At 37.9% G+C, this 18,215-nt stretch overlaps 1 protein-coding gene across 2 annotated transcripts in view; it reads right to left on the bottom strand.

The window, feature by feature from the left end:
- Positions 1-18,215, bottom strand: part of CCDC73 (coiled-coil domain containing 73) — an 80,134-nt gene that overhangs the window by 2,829 nt on the left and 59,090 nt on the right. Inside the window, exons 12-16 of one of the 2 annotated variants that reach the window (XM_020795602.3) lie at positions 16,922-17,026; positions 8,632-8,742; positions 6,563-6,773; positions 3,074-4,405; positions 739-872 (exon numbers count right to left, since the gene is read on the bottom strand). In XM_020795602.3, coding sequence (XP_020651261.3) covers positions 739-872; positions 3,074-4,405; positions 6,563-6,773; positions 8,632-8,742; positions 16,922-17,026 — 1,893 coding nt within the window. The remainder of the gene's footprint in view (positions 1-738; positions 873-3,073; positions 4,406-6,562; positions 6,774-8,631; positions 8,743-16,921; positions 17,027-18,215) is intronic. The other variant, XM_072985842.2, reaches the window with a different exon arrangement.

Here is an 18,215-nt window from a genome sequence, read left to right as displayed (position 1 = left end):
CTCACCCAAATATATCGTCTCCCTCCTCTCCTCCTCCATAACCAGTAGAAGCAGCAGTAGTGGGACACACAAACAGAAGTTTTCTCATTCCTCACATTGCCCTTACTAATAGTATGTCAATCTGTAGGAGACCGGGAGCTATGACTGTGCCAAGTGATCCTCTTGCCAAACAAGACAAAATGGAAAGCTGAAAAAAAAACTTGTCCTGTTTGCATTAATGGTATTCAACTGTAGAGAGCTGTACAGGAGATATTTTTGTTGTAGGCACTGAAACCAGCTTATGTGACACAGGATGCTTCAATTAAGCTGGTTACTAGGAACAGTATGACTGCAGAAATTTAAAGCATACACATATAGTACCAGTTCAATCAATACATCTAAATTAAATTATCTGATTTACACTATATTCCATTCAGATATGTAAAATTTATGTCTGTATGAATGCTTGGAAAGTAAACAGGAGTAATATAATATGCTTCAAATGTTACTTTGTGCATTTTTGTTAGAACCTAGTCTTCAGTTCTAATGGACTGTCTAAGATCCATTTGATTTATATGTTGTGACTTTTTCCTGCTGTTTTCCATCAACTTTAATTGTGAAAAATGTTGTCACATTTGCCCTTTTGGTATTATTTCAGAGATCAAGTAAGTCTTAAAACATCCAGATGCATACAATTCTATACATATCTCCAGAGTTAGCTCACCAAGTTCTGCTCTGCGGTATTTTTAATTGACTTACATGTTCTGTGGGAAAAGAAGGATCACTAAAAGTCTTTGGCATAGCATTCCATTCTTCACTGGGATTTATCTTGGGGTCTACATTGATACTTCCGGAATTCAAAGTGTCAGAGGCTCTATTATAATGAGTGGAAGCTGATTGACAAAGAGGAAATGGTAAGAGCATTTTATTCTCTAGGTACTAATTTTGTAGTGCTCAAGCTTAATGATTCACAGTACATAATCTATATTAAGATATAGAAGATATATTTTGACACAATTTTATTTACAATTAATGGCTTTCAGTTTTGCTTTTTGAGAAACTAGATTTAATGCAGACATTGAATAACAAGTTCAAAGCTTGAAATTCAGTATAAACACTATTTGATAGGTTTGACTCTATTTGACTTTGACAGTGGCCTGCAAGTAGTCACTGTGACTGTCACCAATAACAAAAAGGCCCTTATCAAGACCAAATAATCTTTATTAACACAGGGGGCTTGCAAGACCTAAAGAAGAGCTACTGCAACAGCTCTGCCAGGCATATGATTGTGATATATTTTGTGTTCAAGAAACACGGAGACAGCCCCCAGCAATGCTCCAAAATATCCAGCATGAGACTACAGCTGAGAGATCTCATAGACATTATGGAAGCACTATACCAGTCATGCTTCATTTCCAAAGGTGATCTACTGCTGTCACAGAACAGGGTGACAGAGAATAACAGTGGAGCTAAATAATTGCACAGTGTTCCATTTATAAACCACATAATATGACCTTTTCCTTTAAAACCATGGACAATTTTTATAAGCAAAAACTTTATAAGAGATTTCAATTGCCACGACAGTGTTTTTGGGTATTCGTTCAATGACAACAAAGGAGAAGCTGTGCTAAAATGGGTGGAAACATCCCAACTAGGCCTTCTTTGCAACAGCAAACTTCTGTGTTTCAAGAGCAGATGATGACAACAATGTGGAAATAACTGGGACTTGACATCACTAGTGAGCCTATAACCCAATTGTATATGAAGTCTTTCTGTACCCCAGTTCAAAATATGCACCACTTGTCTATAATGTGTTGACCTCTCCTCATCCCACAACAGACTGTCTTTAGATCTGAGAAGCACTGTACAGTACAAATCCTACATTTAATGCAACATATTGCACATAGTTTTGAAACTAGGAAGATCACAGGAGTGACCTTTGTTGATCTTGCAGCCAGCTATGGCACTTTTCATAATCATGTATTAGTTGTTTGTTTGTTTGTTTGTTTGTTTAACTTATATGCCACCCACTCTACCCAAAGGTCTCTGGGTGGCTTACAACCACTGCCACAGTTCTATAATCTAACCAAAGATTATAAACTAAAGTAACAGCTATTCTTTTGTAAAACTGCTCTTTTTTCGTTAACTTTCATGGACAATGCAGCCAATGGGGGACTAAAAAGAATAGTCTATCCCAGGGCGGTGTATTGGTTTCTGTGTTGTTTGACATTTACACCAACAACCAACCACTTCCTCAAAGCAACAGTTTTATTTATGCTGATGATCTCACATTTGCTGATCAGCATTCAGATGGTAGAACATCTAACAGATTTTTTTAAGAAAAACATGCTATATATTATGATAGAAATTAGCTGAAACTAACCCTACTAACCCTCAAATACATACCTTCAATCTAAAAAACAAGCTGGCTACTTGGAAACTTCAGATTAAATGGAAGGACCTCTAACTAGATCATTGTTTTGCTCTCAAATACCTAAGAGTTACTTTGCATTGTATGCCAATTTATTAAAAACACTGCAAAAATATAAAGCAAAAGATCTCTGTATGGAACAATATTTTTCTAAGAACAATATTCTACTTGGAGAAGCCTTTGGGGAGAATTTCCCAAAATAGGTAAGACATTTGAGGAAGGACTTTTGAGGAAGCAGGAGGAAGTGGAGACAGAGGTAAAGGAGGAGATTTGCCTGGCCGCCTCTTGCTGCTGCCCACTGACTGCCACCACCGCTGGATCGCCTCCTCCAGTGCCACTCGCGGGCTTCCTTCGGGCAGGGGACAAGACGGGATGTGAGCTGGAAGTAAGCCCTGGCAAGTCACACTGGAGGAGGTGATCGGGCGGTGGAGGCAGCAGGAGATGGAGGCGGAGGAGCAGCCGCCATCCTTTCACACGTGGAGAAGTTGTGAAATCAAGAAATTGCCACAAGTGAAATAAACATTAGTAAAGACCAAGTTCAACTGAGCTACTCCTAGGTAGCTCTATAACACTGCACTCAGTAGTCCTTGCAACAATGTTTTGTTAGCGATCACTGTGATTCTATACTTTGTAGTAGTTGTAAATTATTTTAAAAAATCTTACCTAGTGTTTCTTCTTTTACAGCTGTGTGTAGGTTCATAGTCTGAACAGATCCCTTTGAATTCTGGGAATCATTTATTTCTTGTAGAAGTAAGTTTTCTTTTAAAAAGGAAGCCATTTCTGAAGTTGAAGCACACAGTGTTTGAATTTCACCTTGACATACCCTTGGTAGATTTAACTCTACTGCAATTTTCTTGGCTTTTTCACCCATAGTTCCAAGTTGACAGCAAGGCCTCACACTTCTGTTTATGAAATCCTCAGTTGTTTTTATAGGTAAAGAGCATAATTCTTCTATGTCTTCTTTTGTACTAATTTCTCCCCTAATTGTACCTCTTAGTGGCTCTTCCTTTTCATTTAATGATATATTCTCTTGTTCAGCAACGACAACAAATTCTTCACTTGTAGTTTTAGAAGTATGGAAGTCTCTTTGTTTTTCTCTGGTAATATGGTTATCTTTCAAGCCTGCACTCTGAGACGCATGTACATTTTCAGTGTAGAGACATGAAATTTCAGCTGTCTTTGTGCCCATTTCTCTCAGTATGGAACTATTTTTATTAGAGCACTTGCTTGTGATTTTGTTTATATCTTTGCATGAATTTTTTTCACATGCATTGAGATTTTTTACAAGAGGTGATTTACTAATGCTGTCATTGGTAATATGAGGATTTATACCTGAATTCTTACAGAAAGAAGCATGCAAAGGTATTATGTTCTCTGATGTATTGAAACTATTTACTTGCTCAGAGCACGTATTATTTGTGGATGAATTATCACTATGTACTTCACCAAGGGGAGTATTTTTCTGTTTACTGGTACTGTGATTTTGTGATGTTTGTTTTGCATTACAAATATATGTGCCTTTATCTAAGGATTCATGTTGGGCACCTTTTTCATTCATTGTTATTTGTGACAAGACAGACTCCGTTTCAGTGCTTGAATTCACTGTTTTTTCATTAATAACATCCTGCAGTTTTGAGTCTTTACTGAGGACGCCACTTGTGGAGGACACTACCTCATGAAGCGTATTGTTGATACTTGCTTGTATCTCAGAAACCATTTCATTAGTAACAACTCTGTCTGGAGGCTTGCTGAGTCTTCTATCATAATCTGCATTTTGATTTGGAACAGAATTCTCTGAATCTTCAATGCTTTCTAATAATATTTTTTCAACTTCTTTCCCCTTTGTCATTGTCTCTTTATATTCAGAAATATATGACTCAGTGCTCCTTCCTGACTCAATGAAATTGGTTTTGCCTAGAGAACCCTCCCTTTCTTGTTCATTAAAAGGATGAACTGTTTCGTCTTCACACACGTAGTTCTCTAGAAGTTCTAAACCTATAGGGATAAGATGTTTGAAGGAAAATGCTTTTAAAAAAACAGTTTGTATAATAATGAACACTTGCAAAATATCGTTCTGAATAACAACAGTGAAACTCTTACAGATCAGTGTGAACACCGGTCTAGTTGTAGTACAGTGGTACCTTGGTTTATGAATGCCTCGGTTAACATAATTTTCGGTTTACGAATGAAAATCCTGAAAATAATGCCTTAGTTTACAATATTTTTTTGCAATATGAAGTAAGTTTCCCCAGGATGCATTGTGCCTGGGAGATTTATAGCATTCCTATGGGAAACTGCATTTCAGTTTGCAAATTTTTCGCAATATGAAACATCCTGGAGAACACATTAAATTTGTAAATGGAGGTACCACTCTATCTTTAATTCTTTGATCACACTGTGCTTCTGCTCTATGTGCTTCTGTCTTCTGGAGGAGAACACAGCAGAATCCCAGCACAACAACAACAACAAAAAAGGAAGATGTTAAAAGGTGTAATACATCACTTTGTGTCTCTTTTGCTTACCTTGGCAGAGGCAAGCCATTTGTGAAGAATTGCACAGACCAAAGTTCTTAGATCCTGATACAAATGTACTTGCCCAACTTCTTTCTTTTCTAGCTATACTTTTAATAATGATTGAAATAGATCAATGGGATTAAAATTTAAAAGAGCATGTCGCTCAAAACTTCAGTAAGAAGTTCAGACTTATAAAGTATATCAGGAAAGATTTTTAAGTGATACAAATGTTAGCTTATGTAGCATTAGAAGTTACCTTTTATTGCCCAATAATTAGAAAGAAAATGATGAGTGCAAACTTTAATCAGGTGAAATTGCTAATGAGCAGCTGGACAAAGCATGGTTTCAAAACACATTACTGATGGGGCAAGAGAGGCTATTGTGCGTTGATGAAAAACTACTTCATTCCTTTTGCTCACCAAATTTGAAGGGGAAATATGTGAGACTGTCATAGTGAGATAGAAAGAGACCACTATAGGTAGTAACATAGGCCAGGATCCTACATACTGTAATCCTGCTGCTTTTGCCACAATGAAGAATTCCCCTGCCTTCCTGTGACACACATGGATGCTAAGAATCTGCTCTGGGAAGCAGAAAAATGGTACTACAAAAGGCTGTAGCAATGGAAAGGAAAAAAGTTCCAATTCTCCTGTCACTGAACACAGGGATACACTATTGGATCATGGCCATAATTTCTAACAACACTTTTGTATTCTCTTTCATTTTTTTACATTCCCACACAAACGCACCTCTTACAAAATACATATTGCAATGTGTAAAGGCTGCAGCTTGCTTCTAATGTGTGAGGAATGGAACTAACACGTTATGGATTTTCCACACAGATGCAGTCTAGGTGCAATCAAAGTTTTCCATTGCTTAGATACTTCCCAGCTGGATATTTTAAACTAATTTTTTACTCCATGCAGACTCTGGGGCTCAAAATGGTTGCCATTTTGCTCGGGAGGACTCTTAAAGGACACGTTCAGTTTCCCTTTGCGTAGAAGGAGACCTCCTCCTAGCGTCTAATGTAAGGCAAACAAACGGCATCTAATACAATTCTGGTTCTTCCCTGGAATCCACCAAAGAAAATGCTTGTAAGGAATGAAAAGCCTTCGGTTGCTTCCCCCTTCCATCACAGTTCCAGCCTACCATAATTTCTAGTAAAAGAATGGATAAAATGAGGCCTGTAGAGTACAATCCTGTTCAACCCTATCGTTTGTTCACTCAGTAGTCTGAAAAGAAAACTCTCCTTGCATCAGACTGGCTGACATATCATTTCATTACAAAAATAAAGCTTGTAACTATATATATGCCACATTTGAAACTGCTGTCAAGAAAGCAATAGAGTGAGTAAGTAGCTTCCCTGTCCAGTTTAGCAGGCTGTCTTTGTGCCACCTTGTTAGAATAGGTAAAACTGGTCAGACAACCTACTCCATTTCCACACCTTTGAGAGAGGTGTCAATAATTCTACGCACATTTGGACCATGGTACTTTGAAATGAACATCCAACAATGGAAATGTATGGAAGTCTATGTGATATTACATGAGTACAGTTTGATATTTCAATGAGCATAACATAAATAATCCTTATAAATTATCAGGACAGCTGCTTCCTTTGTATTGTAATTGTGAACTATACCTTCGGTACTAACTGAGTTATCTTCCCATACACACATATAAGCACTGTTTTGTGCTGTCAGCTTTACATCAGCGTTGAAAGAGGCAGGTAGTGCATCTTTTATTCCATTTTCCTCTTGTGCAAGATTATTTGAAACTTTTAAGGTTGTTTGTGTATATTTGCTTTCCTTACTGCCTGTATGCATTTCATATTCAATAGGTAAGTCTCTAGCCTGGAACAAAAAGAAAGAAATGTAGTTCAATTATTGTTAAGCTAAAATGGAGAGAGAATGTCTCACAGACATCTTAGCCTACAGGAAATGTGCTCCTTTTCAGTAACTTTTCGCATCCCTTTCCAGAATTTTGTCATGTTCTTCAACAAGATGGTGTCAGGAGAACTAAGACTACACTCTTATTGCTGTGGGAAGCGGAGGGGATACACCCTACTGACTAGTTATAGCTAGAATAGTATCCTGATTTCTAAACGTTTGAAATTTTATTTTTTTACTTATTCCTTAACATTTATGTGCTATATTTCACTGTAGAACACGATAAGACAGTTTACAGAATGGAATCATTAAAATAAAAATGCACCAAACCTTAGCAATAACTTCCCACCAAAAAATGATTAAACTAATAGGGAAATTTCTTCCCTAGACAGTGGTGTATCTATCAGTCATTGCTAAGACTCCATTCATTAGCTAAAAAGAAGAAATAAGTTGGTTGTTTATGAAACAAATGCACAGAAAAGTGGCTGCATGTTTTATCTCTGTCTGCCTTCTACAACAGGATAAACCTGCTTGCTTTTTAAAAAAATAACAGCTGAGAATTTGCAGACTTAGCTCATTCAAAGAGACACAATTGTCCTTTTGCCACTCCTGTGGTTGCCCATAAGTTTAGATTCAGCCCTTCTCTCACACATATACAGCAGTATCAACTGATTAGCAATACATTAAACTTTTTGATAGCAAGGGATTACATTGCTTGTGATCTTATGCTGTCAGGTTGCTCCCAATTGAATTGTTGTTTAGTCATGTCCGACTCTTCTTGACCCCATGAACCAGAGCACGCCAGGCCCTCCTGTCTTCTACTGCCTCCAGGAGTTGTGTCAAATTCATGTTGGTAGCTTCGATGACACTGTCCAATTAGTGGACAGAATACTACTGAATTAGTCGCCTCCAAAAGGTCCTATCATTAACAGCCCTGCTAAGGCAATGCAAACCAAAGGCCCTGGCTTCCCTTATTGAGCCAGACCATCTCATACTTGGTCTTCCTCTTTTCCTGGTTGTCTTCAATTTTTCCCAGCCCTGTTATCTTTTTCAGCAACCCTTGTCTTATGATGTATACAAAATATGACAACCCCAGTGTAGCTACTTTTTACATTTTAAGTATGAATAAAGACAGTCAATGCTTCTAAAAGAAGAATGTATGGGAGCATATTGAACTGAAGTGTCCTGTTCCTACACAAGAAATAGCATTTATTCTCTTAACTATAAAATAACAAATGGTATACAAGTCAGGTTTGCTCCTTGGATTTATTTTCTGGGAAGGATTCAGCTGTACAGAGGAGAAAATTATAAAGTAATATTTCAATTTATTCTGACTGACCTACCATAGTTTTAGAAAACATGTACTGTATTTAAAATTGTCAGTTTTCAGACACTGATGATGATGTTGCTGATGAACAAAACATATTTTTCAAACTAAGCAAAGGGAATCTAATGTTTTGCTGATATTTGCTCCAGAAAAGTTTTTCCTCCTTCCTGTATCTCTTTGTGTTGCCCCAAGACTTTCAGGCAACCACAGGAGAGGCAAAAAGGCAGTTGTTTCTCTTCTTAATGCTTCCCAGCCCTTTGCAACTGGTTTGCAAGGTTCCTGGAGCTATCGTATGGAGATTCCACCTGATCATGCTGGAATTCACCTTTTTTCTGGCAGAAGTCCAGTGTTTGGATATGGTCCAAAGTGTTTATTACTATAGAAATATGGTTATTCAGAGACAAATTATATTTGATCCTGCTCTTACTTTAGATAATTTTTGGACTTTTTTGGGGGGAGGGGAAAAGCACATATTTAAATACTGTATAAACCAACCTCACTTTTCCAAGTTGCTTGTGCTTTGTTATATTCATTTTGAAGAATAAGGAACTTTTCTTCATTTTCTTTTGCCTTCTCCCTTTGCAGCTCATTATCTCTTTCAAGGGTCTGCAATAAAATTAATTATCCAAAAAATAATCAATACCACATTAATGAATTTTGATGTGTTTTATGTTGCTTGGACTTTTTCTTCTAACATGCTGAAAGTGCCATACAGATCAGCAATAATGTGCTATCTCAACAATAATTTTCATAAATTAACAGAAAGGTGCTTATAGTTTAGCTAACACAAAACAGGGGGAGGTTATGAAAAAGAAATGGCTATAAAAGGGTATAAAAATACTTGCCATTATTCAGTTTCACTGCATAAGTTTTAATGTGCTGAAAAAGTAATATAAAGTGCAGTGCTAAGACATATGAAATGTAGCACATTCTAAACCTTTGTTTGTGAAAATAAACACTACACTACAATCCAGGACATACTTTTATTATACTAATCAAACCTAAATTTACTTTAATAATATTCCATGTAATTTAGATTTAAAATTAATTTAAGAACCATGAAGTACCAAATAAAAAATTCCAGTTTGTAGGGTTTTTAACATTTCTAGTTAATTTCATTTTTAAGTTGGTCCAATGAAATGGAACAAAACTGTTTAAAAATACCAAGATTCTTTTGCTCCTGCTACTTAATATTTACATAACACCAACATACTGCTAGGCAATCCACTGAAAAGGATTTTAAATTGTCATAGTTATGTTAACATCTCTGGATTACTCACTGTCAGATTTACTTTCACACTGATAAATTCAAGCAAGCTTATATAAATCAGCCATAACAATTCTTATACTTTCTCAAGTACTGCAGGTTATTTTAGCTCTTATCATATTAAAAAAAGTGGGCAGTTTATCCATTACCTAATATAAGAATATGTGATCATATTTAACTTGATAAACACACTGTTTTAATGCATAACATATATGTGTGGTTTCTGTGATGCTTTAAAATAGCTTCTGGAAAAAACGTATCAATTGGATTTCTTTCAAAATTAATTATTTGCTATTTTGCCCCTTAAGCCAAAGAACATCACACCATTTCTAAATTAATGTAACAATATTCCTGTAACATTAGGAAATTCTTAATATGTATATACATCTAATATGTATATATTCTTATATGTATATAGTTACTGTAAAAATGTAGCAATTGCCCGATTTATGAGCACAAACAGGAATTGAAAATACTTGCGTAAAAGTCCCCCTCCCCTCCCCAGAAGAGCCAGTGGGGTGGTGCAATGGTTAAAAATGAAGTCAAGACTCGGCTCAGGTAGCTGGTTTGAGGTTAACTCAGCCTTCCATCCTTCTGAGGTTGGAAACTTGAAGTTGGTGTTAGGGGAGAGAAAGTGCAACTTGCATCATTAAATTGTGAACCACCAAGAGAGTGCTTTAAGCACTATGGAGTGATATATAAGCAGCACATTTTGCTTTATGGTTCTTGAGGGGGAAAAGTATGTATACAAATATATAGAAAGTTCATGCGTAGAAATGTATAAAAAGTTCATGTCAGAAAAGAGATAATCTGACAGTATTTGCATAGCTACCACCCTGAACACTGTAATCTAATTAATTTTTTTCTCTGCTAGTCTCTTTGAGTCATAAACCTCAGATTGTTGTTAAGGTTGCACAATCTGCAGTCATTCCATTTATAAACATTACTGTGCATTTGTCTCATTCAGACCTTTTTGAGCTGGGTTAATTTTCCAGTCAGAAGAGCTGACGTCAGTCCTCCAAAAGATGGATACGAAGGAGTAGAGGAAAAATGAGCAAGAGTAGCTCTTTTGGATGGGGCAGGAGTGATGTGCATACATAAAAGGAAAATCCACCCAAAGGGATAGAGAAATAAATCAGAATTCTAGCTTGCCTGCAATTCCAGTTCAGACTAAAATTATCTATCTGTAGCTCAAGAAGATTAAAATAAAACAGCAATGTGCATACAGTGGTGCCTCACACAACGATGTTAATTGGTTCCAAAAAAATCAACGTTGTGTGAAACATCGTTCTGTGAAACACCATTTCCCAGAAGAATGAATTGAAAACCAGTTAATCCGTTCCAATTGGAACAGATTGCCGTCTTTAAGTGAAAAAACCCATAGGAAACATCGTTGAGTGAAACAATGTTTCCTCCATTGGAATGTATTGAAGCCGACTCAATACATTTCAATGGCTTTGCGAAGTCCTTTTTCGCTCCTGTAAAAGTGCCTTACAGTGTTTGGAACAGGTTTTAAATGCTTGCAATCGTTAGCCCACCTCCTGAACCCTACGCAAACTTAATTTGATGTTGTTCTGAGTCGTCCTTAATTTTTAGTGATTTTTTGAATTTTCTCTCATTGGAATGTATTGAACTTTCCGTCCAATGCATTCCAATGAGAGAAAATTCAAAAAATCACCAAAAATTAAGGACGACTCAGAACAACACCAAATTAAGTTTGCATAGGGTTCAGGAGGTGGGCTAAAGATTGCAAGCATTTAAAACCTGTTCCAAACATTGTAAGGCACTTTTAAATGAGCAAAAACGGACATTGGAAAGGGCTCTTTGATCTCCGTTTTCCTGTTTTTGAAGCTCTTTCCGATGTCCGTTTTCGCTCATTTAAAAGTGCCTTACAATGTTTGCAACAGGTTTTAAATGCTTGCAATCGTTAGCCCACCTCCTGAACTCTATGCAAGCTTAATTTAGTGTTGTTCTGAGTCGTCCTTAATTTTTAGTGATTTTTTTGAATTTTCTCTCATTGGAATGCATTGGACGGAAAGTTCAATACATTCCAATGAGAGAAAATTCAAAAAATCACTAAAAATTAAGGACGACTCAGAACAACACCCAATTAAGTTTGCATAGGGTTCAGGAGGTGGGCTAACGACTGCAAGCATTTAAAACCTGTTCCAAACATTGTAAGACCCTTACAAATGAGCGAAAAAGGAGGAGCTTCAAAAGCACTGAAGCCGGCTTCAGTGCTTTTGAAGTCTTTTCCGATGTCCCTTTTCGCTCATTTTTAAGTGTCTTACAATGTTTGGAACAGGTTTTAAATGCTTGCAATCATTAGCCCACCTCCTGAACCCTATGCAAACTTAATTTGGTGTTGTTCTGAGTCGTCCTTAATTTTTGGTGATTTTTTGTTTTCCCTATTTAAATGCATTGAACTGTCTATTCAATTGATTTAAATGGGGAAAATTAAAAAATCACCAAAAATTAATGAAGACTCAGAACAAAACCAAATTAAGTTTGCACATGTTTCACAAGGTGCACTATGGAATCCAAGCATTTAAAACAGGTTTCAAACATTTTAAGACACTTTTAAATGAGCAAAAAGGGACATCGTTAAGTGAAATTCCCCCATAGAGAACATTGTTAAACGATGGGGGAAATTCCTCAAAAAAACCCATCGCTGTGTGAATTCATCGTTGTATGAAGCAATCGTTGTGCAAGGCACCACTGTATCATATTTAATATAATACAGTAAATATAAAATTAATTGCAACTAAACATAACTGTGGCAACCCACCAGAGAACACTTCCTAATCCCCTGGGGGTCCTGACCCCCAGGTTAGGAATTTGTGCTTTATTTTTTAAAAAAAAAAAGACAAAAGAGTGACAAACGCCTCCCATGGTTTTCCTCAATGAAAAAAAAATCAGTATTAGGAACCACTAGTAAAAGGACTGAAAGCAAGTGCCACAATGATGCTATAACATATTATGGTTGCAGTACTTTTGCAATTCTATGTAAAACTGAAGAGGATTAAGAAAAAGGCAATCAAAATGTTCAAGATGAGATGAGTTTGGAAGTTTTTAGAAAAAAGGCTGCTTGATAGAAGTAACAACGTTCACTATGAGAGATAAACCTACATGTGGGATGAAGAGGATTAGCCCTTCTCTTTCCAGGAACACAAATCTCATGAGAAGATTCCCCCATTTGTTATCTTTTCTCTTCAGTCCTCTGCAGCAGGGGTTTCCAACCTCGAATAACCCAGGTGTTCTTGGACTGCAACTCCCATCAGTAGCTATGCTGGCTGTGGTTTCTAGGAGTTGCAGTCCAAGGACACTTGAGTTACCGAAGGATGGGAACTTTTGCTCTACATGGTTCCTGAGACTTCTCCAACCCTCTGGATCAAATCCAAGAATTGGGATATGCAGAAGGATCTGATGTGCATATCTAAAGATTGGGGTGAAGTTTCTGTGCTGGTGGCAGATGAACAGCACTAGCAATGTGCTTTGTATTCTGAATTTATTTGGAAAATGAGGTGTTGCATCCACCCAGTGTCCTTTGTTTATTTTCTCTTAAACACAAGTTCACCCTCTGGATGCGTTTCCTCACTTCACGCAGTCACCAGGTATTATTCCCTCAATACCAAACAGATTGATCTTAGGCACGTGCTGCCAATACAACAGATTTATTTATATTATAGTTGTTATGCAAATCACAGGCGTAAATCACAGATGTTTAGGATTATTCATTAAATATCATTTGATTTTACTTTGGTTTGTAGGTGTTTTTATTCACTTTTACAATATTCATTGACTATTCTCTATACTTTTGAACTCTTTCCTAATCTCTCTAGCATTCCAACTTTCCAATCTCAGTGTTCTTTCTCAATTCAATCTCCTAACTCTCTCTCTTCAATTCCCTATCTCCCCAAACCTCTCTTTTCTAACTCTCTAACTGTCCTTTTTGGTTCTGCCCCTCCTGTCCTCTCATAGGATCCTGCCCTTGAGCTCCCCATGATGGACAGGCGTGATGTGGAGGTTCCGCCACATGAGGGAATACAGTATCCAAATTGATCTGAAGGAAACTGAGGGGTCTCAAAGTGGCACTTGAATTGCATCAGGCCTCTATAAAGTGTCTAATATTGTTTTGGCATTTCGGAGGTCTAAAAAGCTGAGGAAAAGGACAAACACTTCACACCATTAAGTCTTAGGATGCAATTAGACAGGGAAGATGACCCAGGTTGATTCAAAGATTTCTATGGCAGTAAAATTACTGTTGTCTTTCTCATTTAATGTTTTTTGCCCTTGCCAGTTTTGAGGACAAAAGTCCACATCACAACTCAAATTACTACAATTCTCACTGGGGATCACCCTGCCTCTTTTTCTATTGCAAGTAGCATAGGACTGAACTGACATAACAGCTTATAAAACTGCAGCGCTTATCTGACATAAAGCTACAATTCACAAGCATGATTTTAAAAATGACCAAAGGAAGCACAGAAAGCACACACTTGACGAGCACACCCTACAGCATGGTGTGGTATGCCAGCACAACAGGAACATTTTGGAGGAATGACAAGGGATCACTTATCTTTCCTCCAAACAATTTTTTAAAATTACGCTTTTCCAGTATAATATTATGTCAGAGAAGCACCATAGTTTCACAAGCTATTCTACCAATTCAGTGTTATGTTGCTTGGGGAAAAATAAGTTTAAGGGGGGAAAATAATGGTTGTAGGTTTTTTGGGCTGTTTGGCTGTGTTCTGGAGGTTTTTCTTCCCAACATTTCGCCAGTCTCTGTGGCTGGCATCTTCAGAGGACAGGAGCTAGAACTCTGTCCTCTGAAGTTTAAACATCCTACCATCAGTATCACCTAAAGACTCATCTGCCACTTTCCCTTTGGACCAATATTGATGATTATACATGCCAAAAAAAAGTGATGTATATGGAATTGTTACCAAAAAAGCCCAAAACAAACTACAGTAGCTCTCCCTGCTGGCTGATCAACAAGCAACAATTTCCATGAAAGAAGACTGGCCTTATTTGCAATTAGCTGTACAGGATGTATCTGACAGGAAATGTACCAAATTTAACAATGTTAACTCCAGCAGAAATCACAGTTTTATTTGCAATGGAGTCACACATTTATTTGGAAAAAGAAAGTAATACTTTAACAAAATTAGGAAGCCCAAGGCAAAGAGAGATTGATGCTCAAGCATGACTGAAAAATCTAAATTGTACAGTAATCCATTTAAAACTCCACTCAGGCAGCCAGTTACTCAGGGAACGCTTGTGTGAAGAGAAAGCTTGGACAGCAAAGATAAGGCCAGCTGAGCCTCAAGCAGGATGGAGTTCCAAAGTCTGGGAGCAGCAACAGAGAAGGCCCTCTCCTGTGTCCCCACCAAATGTACCTGTGAAGGTGATGGAACTGAGAGAAAGGCCTCTCCTGATGGTCTTAAAACTCAAGCAGGCTCATAAATGGATAATGCTGACATAGAGAGACAGCAATGTGGCTAAGAATTTTACTCAGGATCTCAATACTTCTAGAAAGGCATTATCCACTCACTTTTTGTTTACAGAAAGAACCAAGCCATAATGTGGTTGTGATTGACCACAATTCCATGTCTACTAATGTGACCAAATTTTCATCTCTGATTGGATCAAGCAACTTTTTAACTGAAAGACTATATTATGTAATTTCAGATTGCAGCTAGCAGCCTCATTCCATGAGGTAGAGATTCAAAAGGTTTCCTTAATTAACTATTTTTCTTTTCCTCACTACCAAAAGTTTCAAGTAGTTTTTGCCATTTAGAAAACTTGGAGTTAGTAAGCCAAATAGGTAACATTGAAATAAATTTGGAAAGGAAAAAACAGTTTAGTGATACCTGTCCTACCCAACGTCAAAAGTTATGTCCTCAAATTTATTTAGTCCATTTACCCTGTTTATAGTTTCTGGAAACAAGCTAACAAATATATTCAGGAACCAGAATGCCTATGTGTTCAAAACTGGAATACAATACTACAGGAATAATCTAGCTATGGCGTTTAACTCATGTTGCTTTGGCAACAAAGCATAAACACAGAATTCCCACCTTCCTCTCCCCACCCTCCAGCTCTTTTCTCTGACAATTAATGGTTTCTGTGTCTGCTTGACACTATGGAGGATTTTTAATGTTTAGAATGGATTTTATTGTGCTGTTTTGCTATAATGTTGGTGGATTCTGTTCTCACTTCAGCATGTTCTTGCATGTCATTAGCATTTCATTGCCAAGTTGTTAATTACATCAGTAGTTTCAATGCCTAAGCTACAACACATTACTTTTTCAAATCTATTTGTTTTCACATGTGTTGGAACCACAATTAGAGGTGAGATTTTTTTAATTTTAGGATTTTCAGTTCCAGAAATTAACTAGAATCCCTCAGGCAGAAGGGACTGGGACTGGGACAAGAGAAGCCAGAAGAAAGAAGCAATGTGTGTCTACCTCCATATTGTGCTTTTCTCTACATGTATCACTTGGGAAAGCAAAAGTAAAAACCCTTCACTTGCACTGGTTCCTGATGATTGCTCCAGTGGTCTATGAGTACGGTAGTCTTGCTACCCATTAGAGCAGGGGTTTTAAACTCAATTTACCTGGGGGCCACTAGAGGCAGAGTCTGGGTGAGGCTGGGCAGCATCAGATTTTCCGCCAAGCGGCGCAAGAGCCCAAGGAAGCCGCCCAGGAGTTTCCTTAGCTGACAGACAAGTGGGCTGGCTGGCAGGCTGCAGTTCTGGATGGAGGGTGCAAGAGGTGCTGTCTTGGGAGAGAGCCGGCGAGCGAGGCAAGGCTTTTTTTTAACTCTTTGACAGCAGAGAATGTGTGGGTGCTTTGGGGGGGCAGGCAAGGCGAGGGCCACAAACTATCATCTGGGGGGCCGCAAATGGCCCCCGGGCCACATGTTTGAGACCCCTGCATTAGAGGGAGACCATCTCACTGAACTACCCTCCCAGGAGCAGTGAGGTGACTCCCAGGAGGGAATGCAATTGAGTAAATGTTCCCTTTTTCTTTCCAGCTAAACCACGTGGAGTGAAGCAGACAATGGTACTAGAAAGACATCTTTCTTCTGGTTTCTCCTCCCCCCCCTTCCCAGAAGACTGTCGGAGATTCTATGTGACTTCTGGGATTGGAAGTCCTAGGAATTCTGCTCACTGGCTTTCCTGCTTAGGGTTCTTGAAAACCATACCCCCCTCCAAAAAAAAATCTGAAGTCCAAAGATAAGAACCATTTGTACAGTAGTGCTCACAGAGAGGCATCATTTGCCTTTTGTCAGGGGAAAGGGACCATAGCTAAAGTAACTATTATAGTGCATAAAAATGTTCGTGGATTTTATGATATGTTTAATGTTCACATGTCAATTTCAATGCACTTCCAAGCTATGGACAGGTTGAACTGAATAACCTAACTTCTGTGCAACATGACAACTTTTCGAAACATCTCAAGTTTTTATAAACTGTTCACAAGGCACCCTCAGAGTACATAACCAATATCTGACCTGATATTCTTCTTTCAATTTATTCAGCTCCATTTCCATTCTGGTGTTTGTTTCAATCTGTCTGCAGAGCAGTTGCTGTATATGTTGTAGAGAAGCAATAAGCTCCTTATTTTTTAAAAAGGAAGAAATTGTACTTGAGATGACAAAATATTATGTAAAGTTCATTGTGATAATTTATGCATATGAAATATTTTTATTAAATTATATCTTTCTATTATACTGCATCGTGATCTTTCAGTCATAACCACTGGTACCCATGATCAGGATCCTATTTGAGTCAAAGAACTCACATGATGATACAGCATGAGTAGCTTGTTTTTCTGCATTTGTACAAAGAAGTATTCACTACCTCCTTGTGCAAGCAGAAGTCCTCTTTGGTTGTTGTGGGTTTTTCGGGCTCTTTGGCCGTGTTCTGAAGGTTGTTCTTCCTAACTTTTCACCAGTCTCTGTGGCCGACAGAGACTGGCAAAACATTAGGAAGAACAACCTTCAGAACATGGCCAAAGAGCCTGAAAAACCCACAACAACGATGAGATCCCAACCGTGAAAGCCTTCGCGAAGACAGAAGTCCTCTTTGTTCAAACAGATGATCTCTACTGGCACAATGTCAAGGCAAGAAATCATACAGAAACACACGAGTGGAGTATTCCACTTCACTTGAACAAGATTCCTGCCCATATCTGGAATGTTAAAAAAATGAAGATAGGAGCATACAATGCGAGCTTGGTCATAATTATATGAAGGTCAGAATGATGGTGGTTTATCTCACACCATGTGCATTCTCACACTGCTGCAACTGGAATTCTAAGATTAAAAGGAACGAATATATTATTTGAAGAGTAGCTTTATAAATAAGTGCAAAATCATAGGTTCATAATTGGTCTATTATTAATTTAATGTCAAGGCAAAGAGGAAGTCACAAAAGCAGCAAAACCAGGGAGCTGGACAGGGGACAGATTGGATTTGTCTTCAGTGTGGAAGAGATTGCTACTCTCGAATTGGCCTCCTCAGCCACACTAGACGCTGTTCCAAGTCCTCCGTGCAGAGCACGTTACCATAGTCTTTCAAGACGGAAGGATGCCTAACCTAGCTGGCATAAGCTTTTTGACCAAGCTGCTTGAACACTATTAACAGTTCAAGGTAGATTTCACCGCATCATAAAATCTTTGCATCATTTCTTGTCTTCGTGTTTGAACATGAGAGATACTCTAATTTAGGGATCTCCAAACAGAGTGTCCTCTGTTGCACTGGCTGCTCCTGCATGGCTGTCAAGTTGCTAAAGGACTTTAGACAG

This window comes from Pogona vitticeps, chromosome 1 (assembly GCF_051106095.1).
Source record: "Pogona vitticeps strain Pit_001003342236 chromosome 1, PviZW2.1, whole genome shotgun sequence".
In the NCBI taxonomy this organism is placed as follows: Eukaryota; Metazoa; Chordata; class Lepidosauria; order Squamata; family Agamidae; genus Pogona; species Pogona vitticeps.
This window is presented reverse-complemented; position numbering and strand designations above follow the sequence as displayed.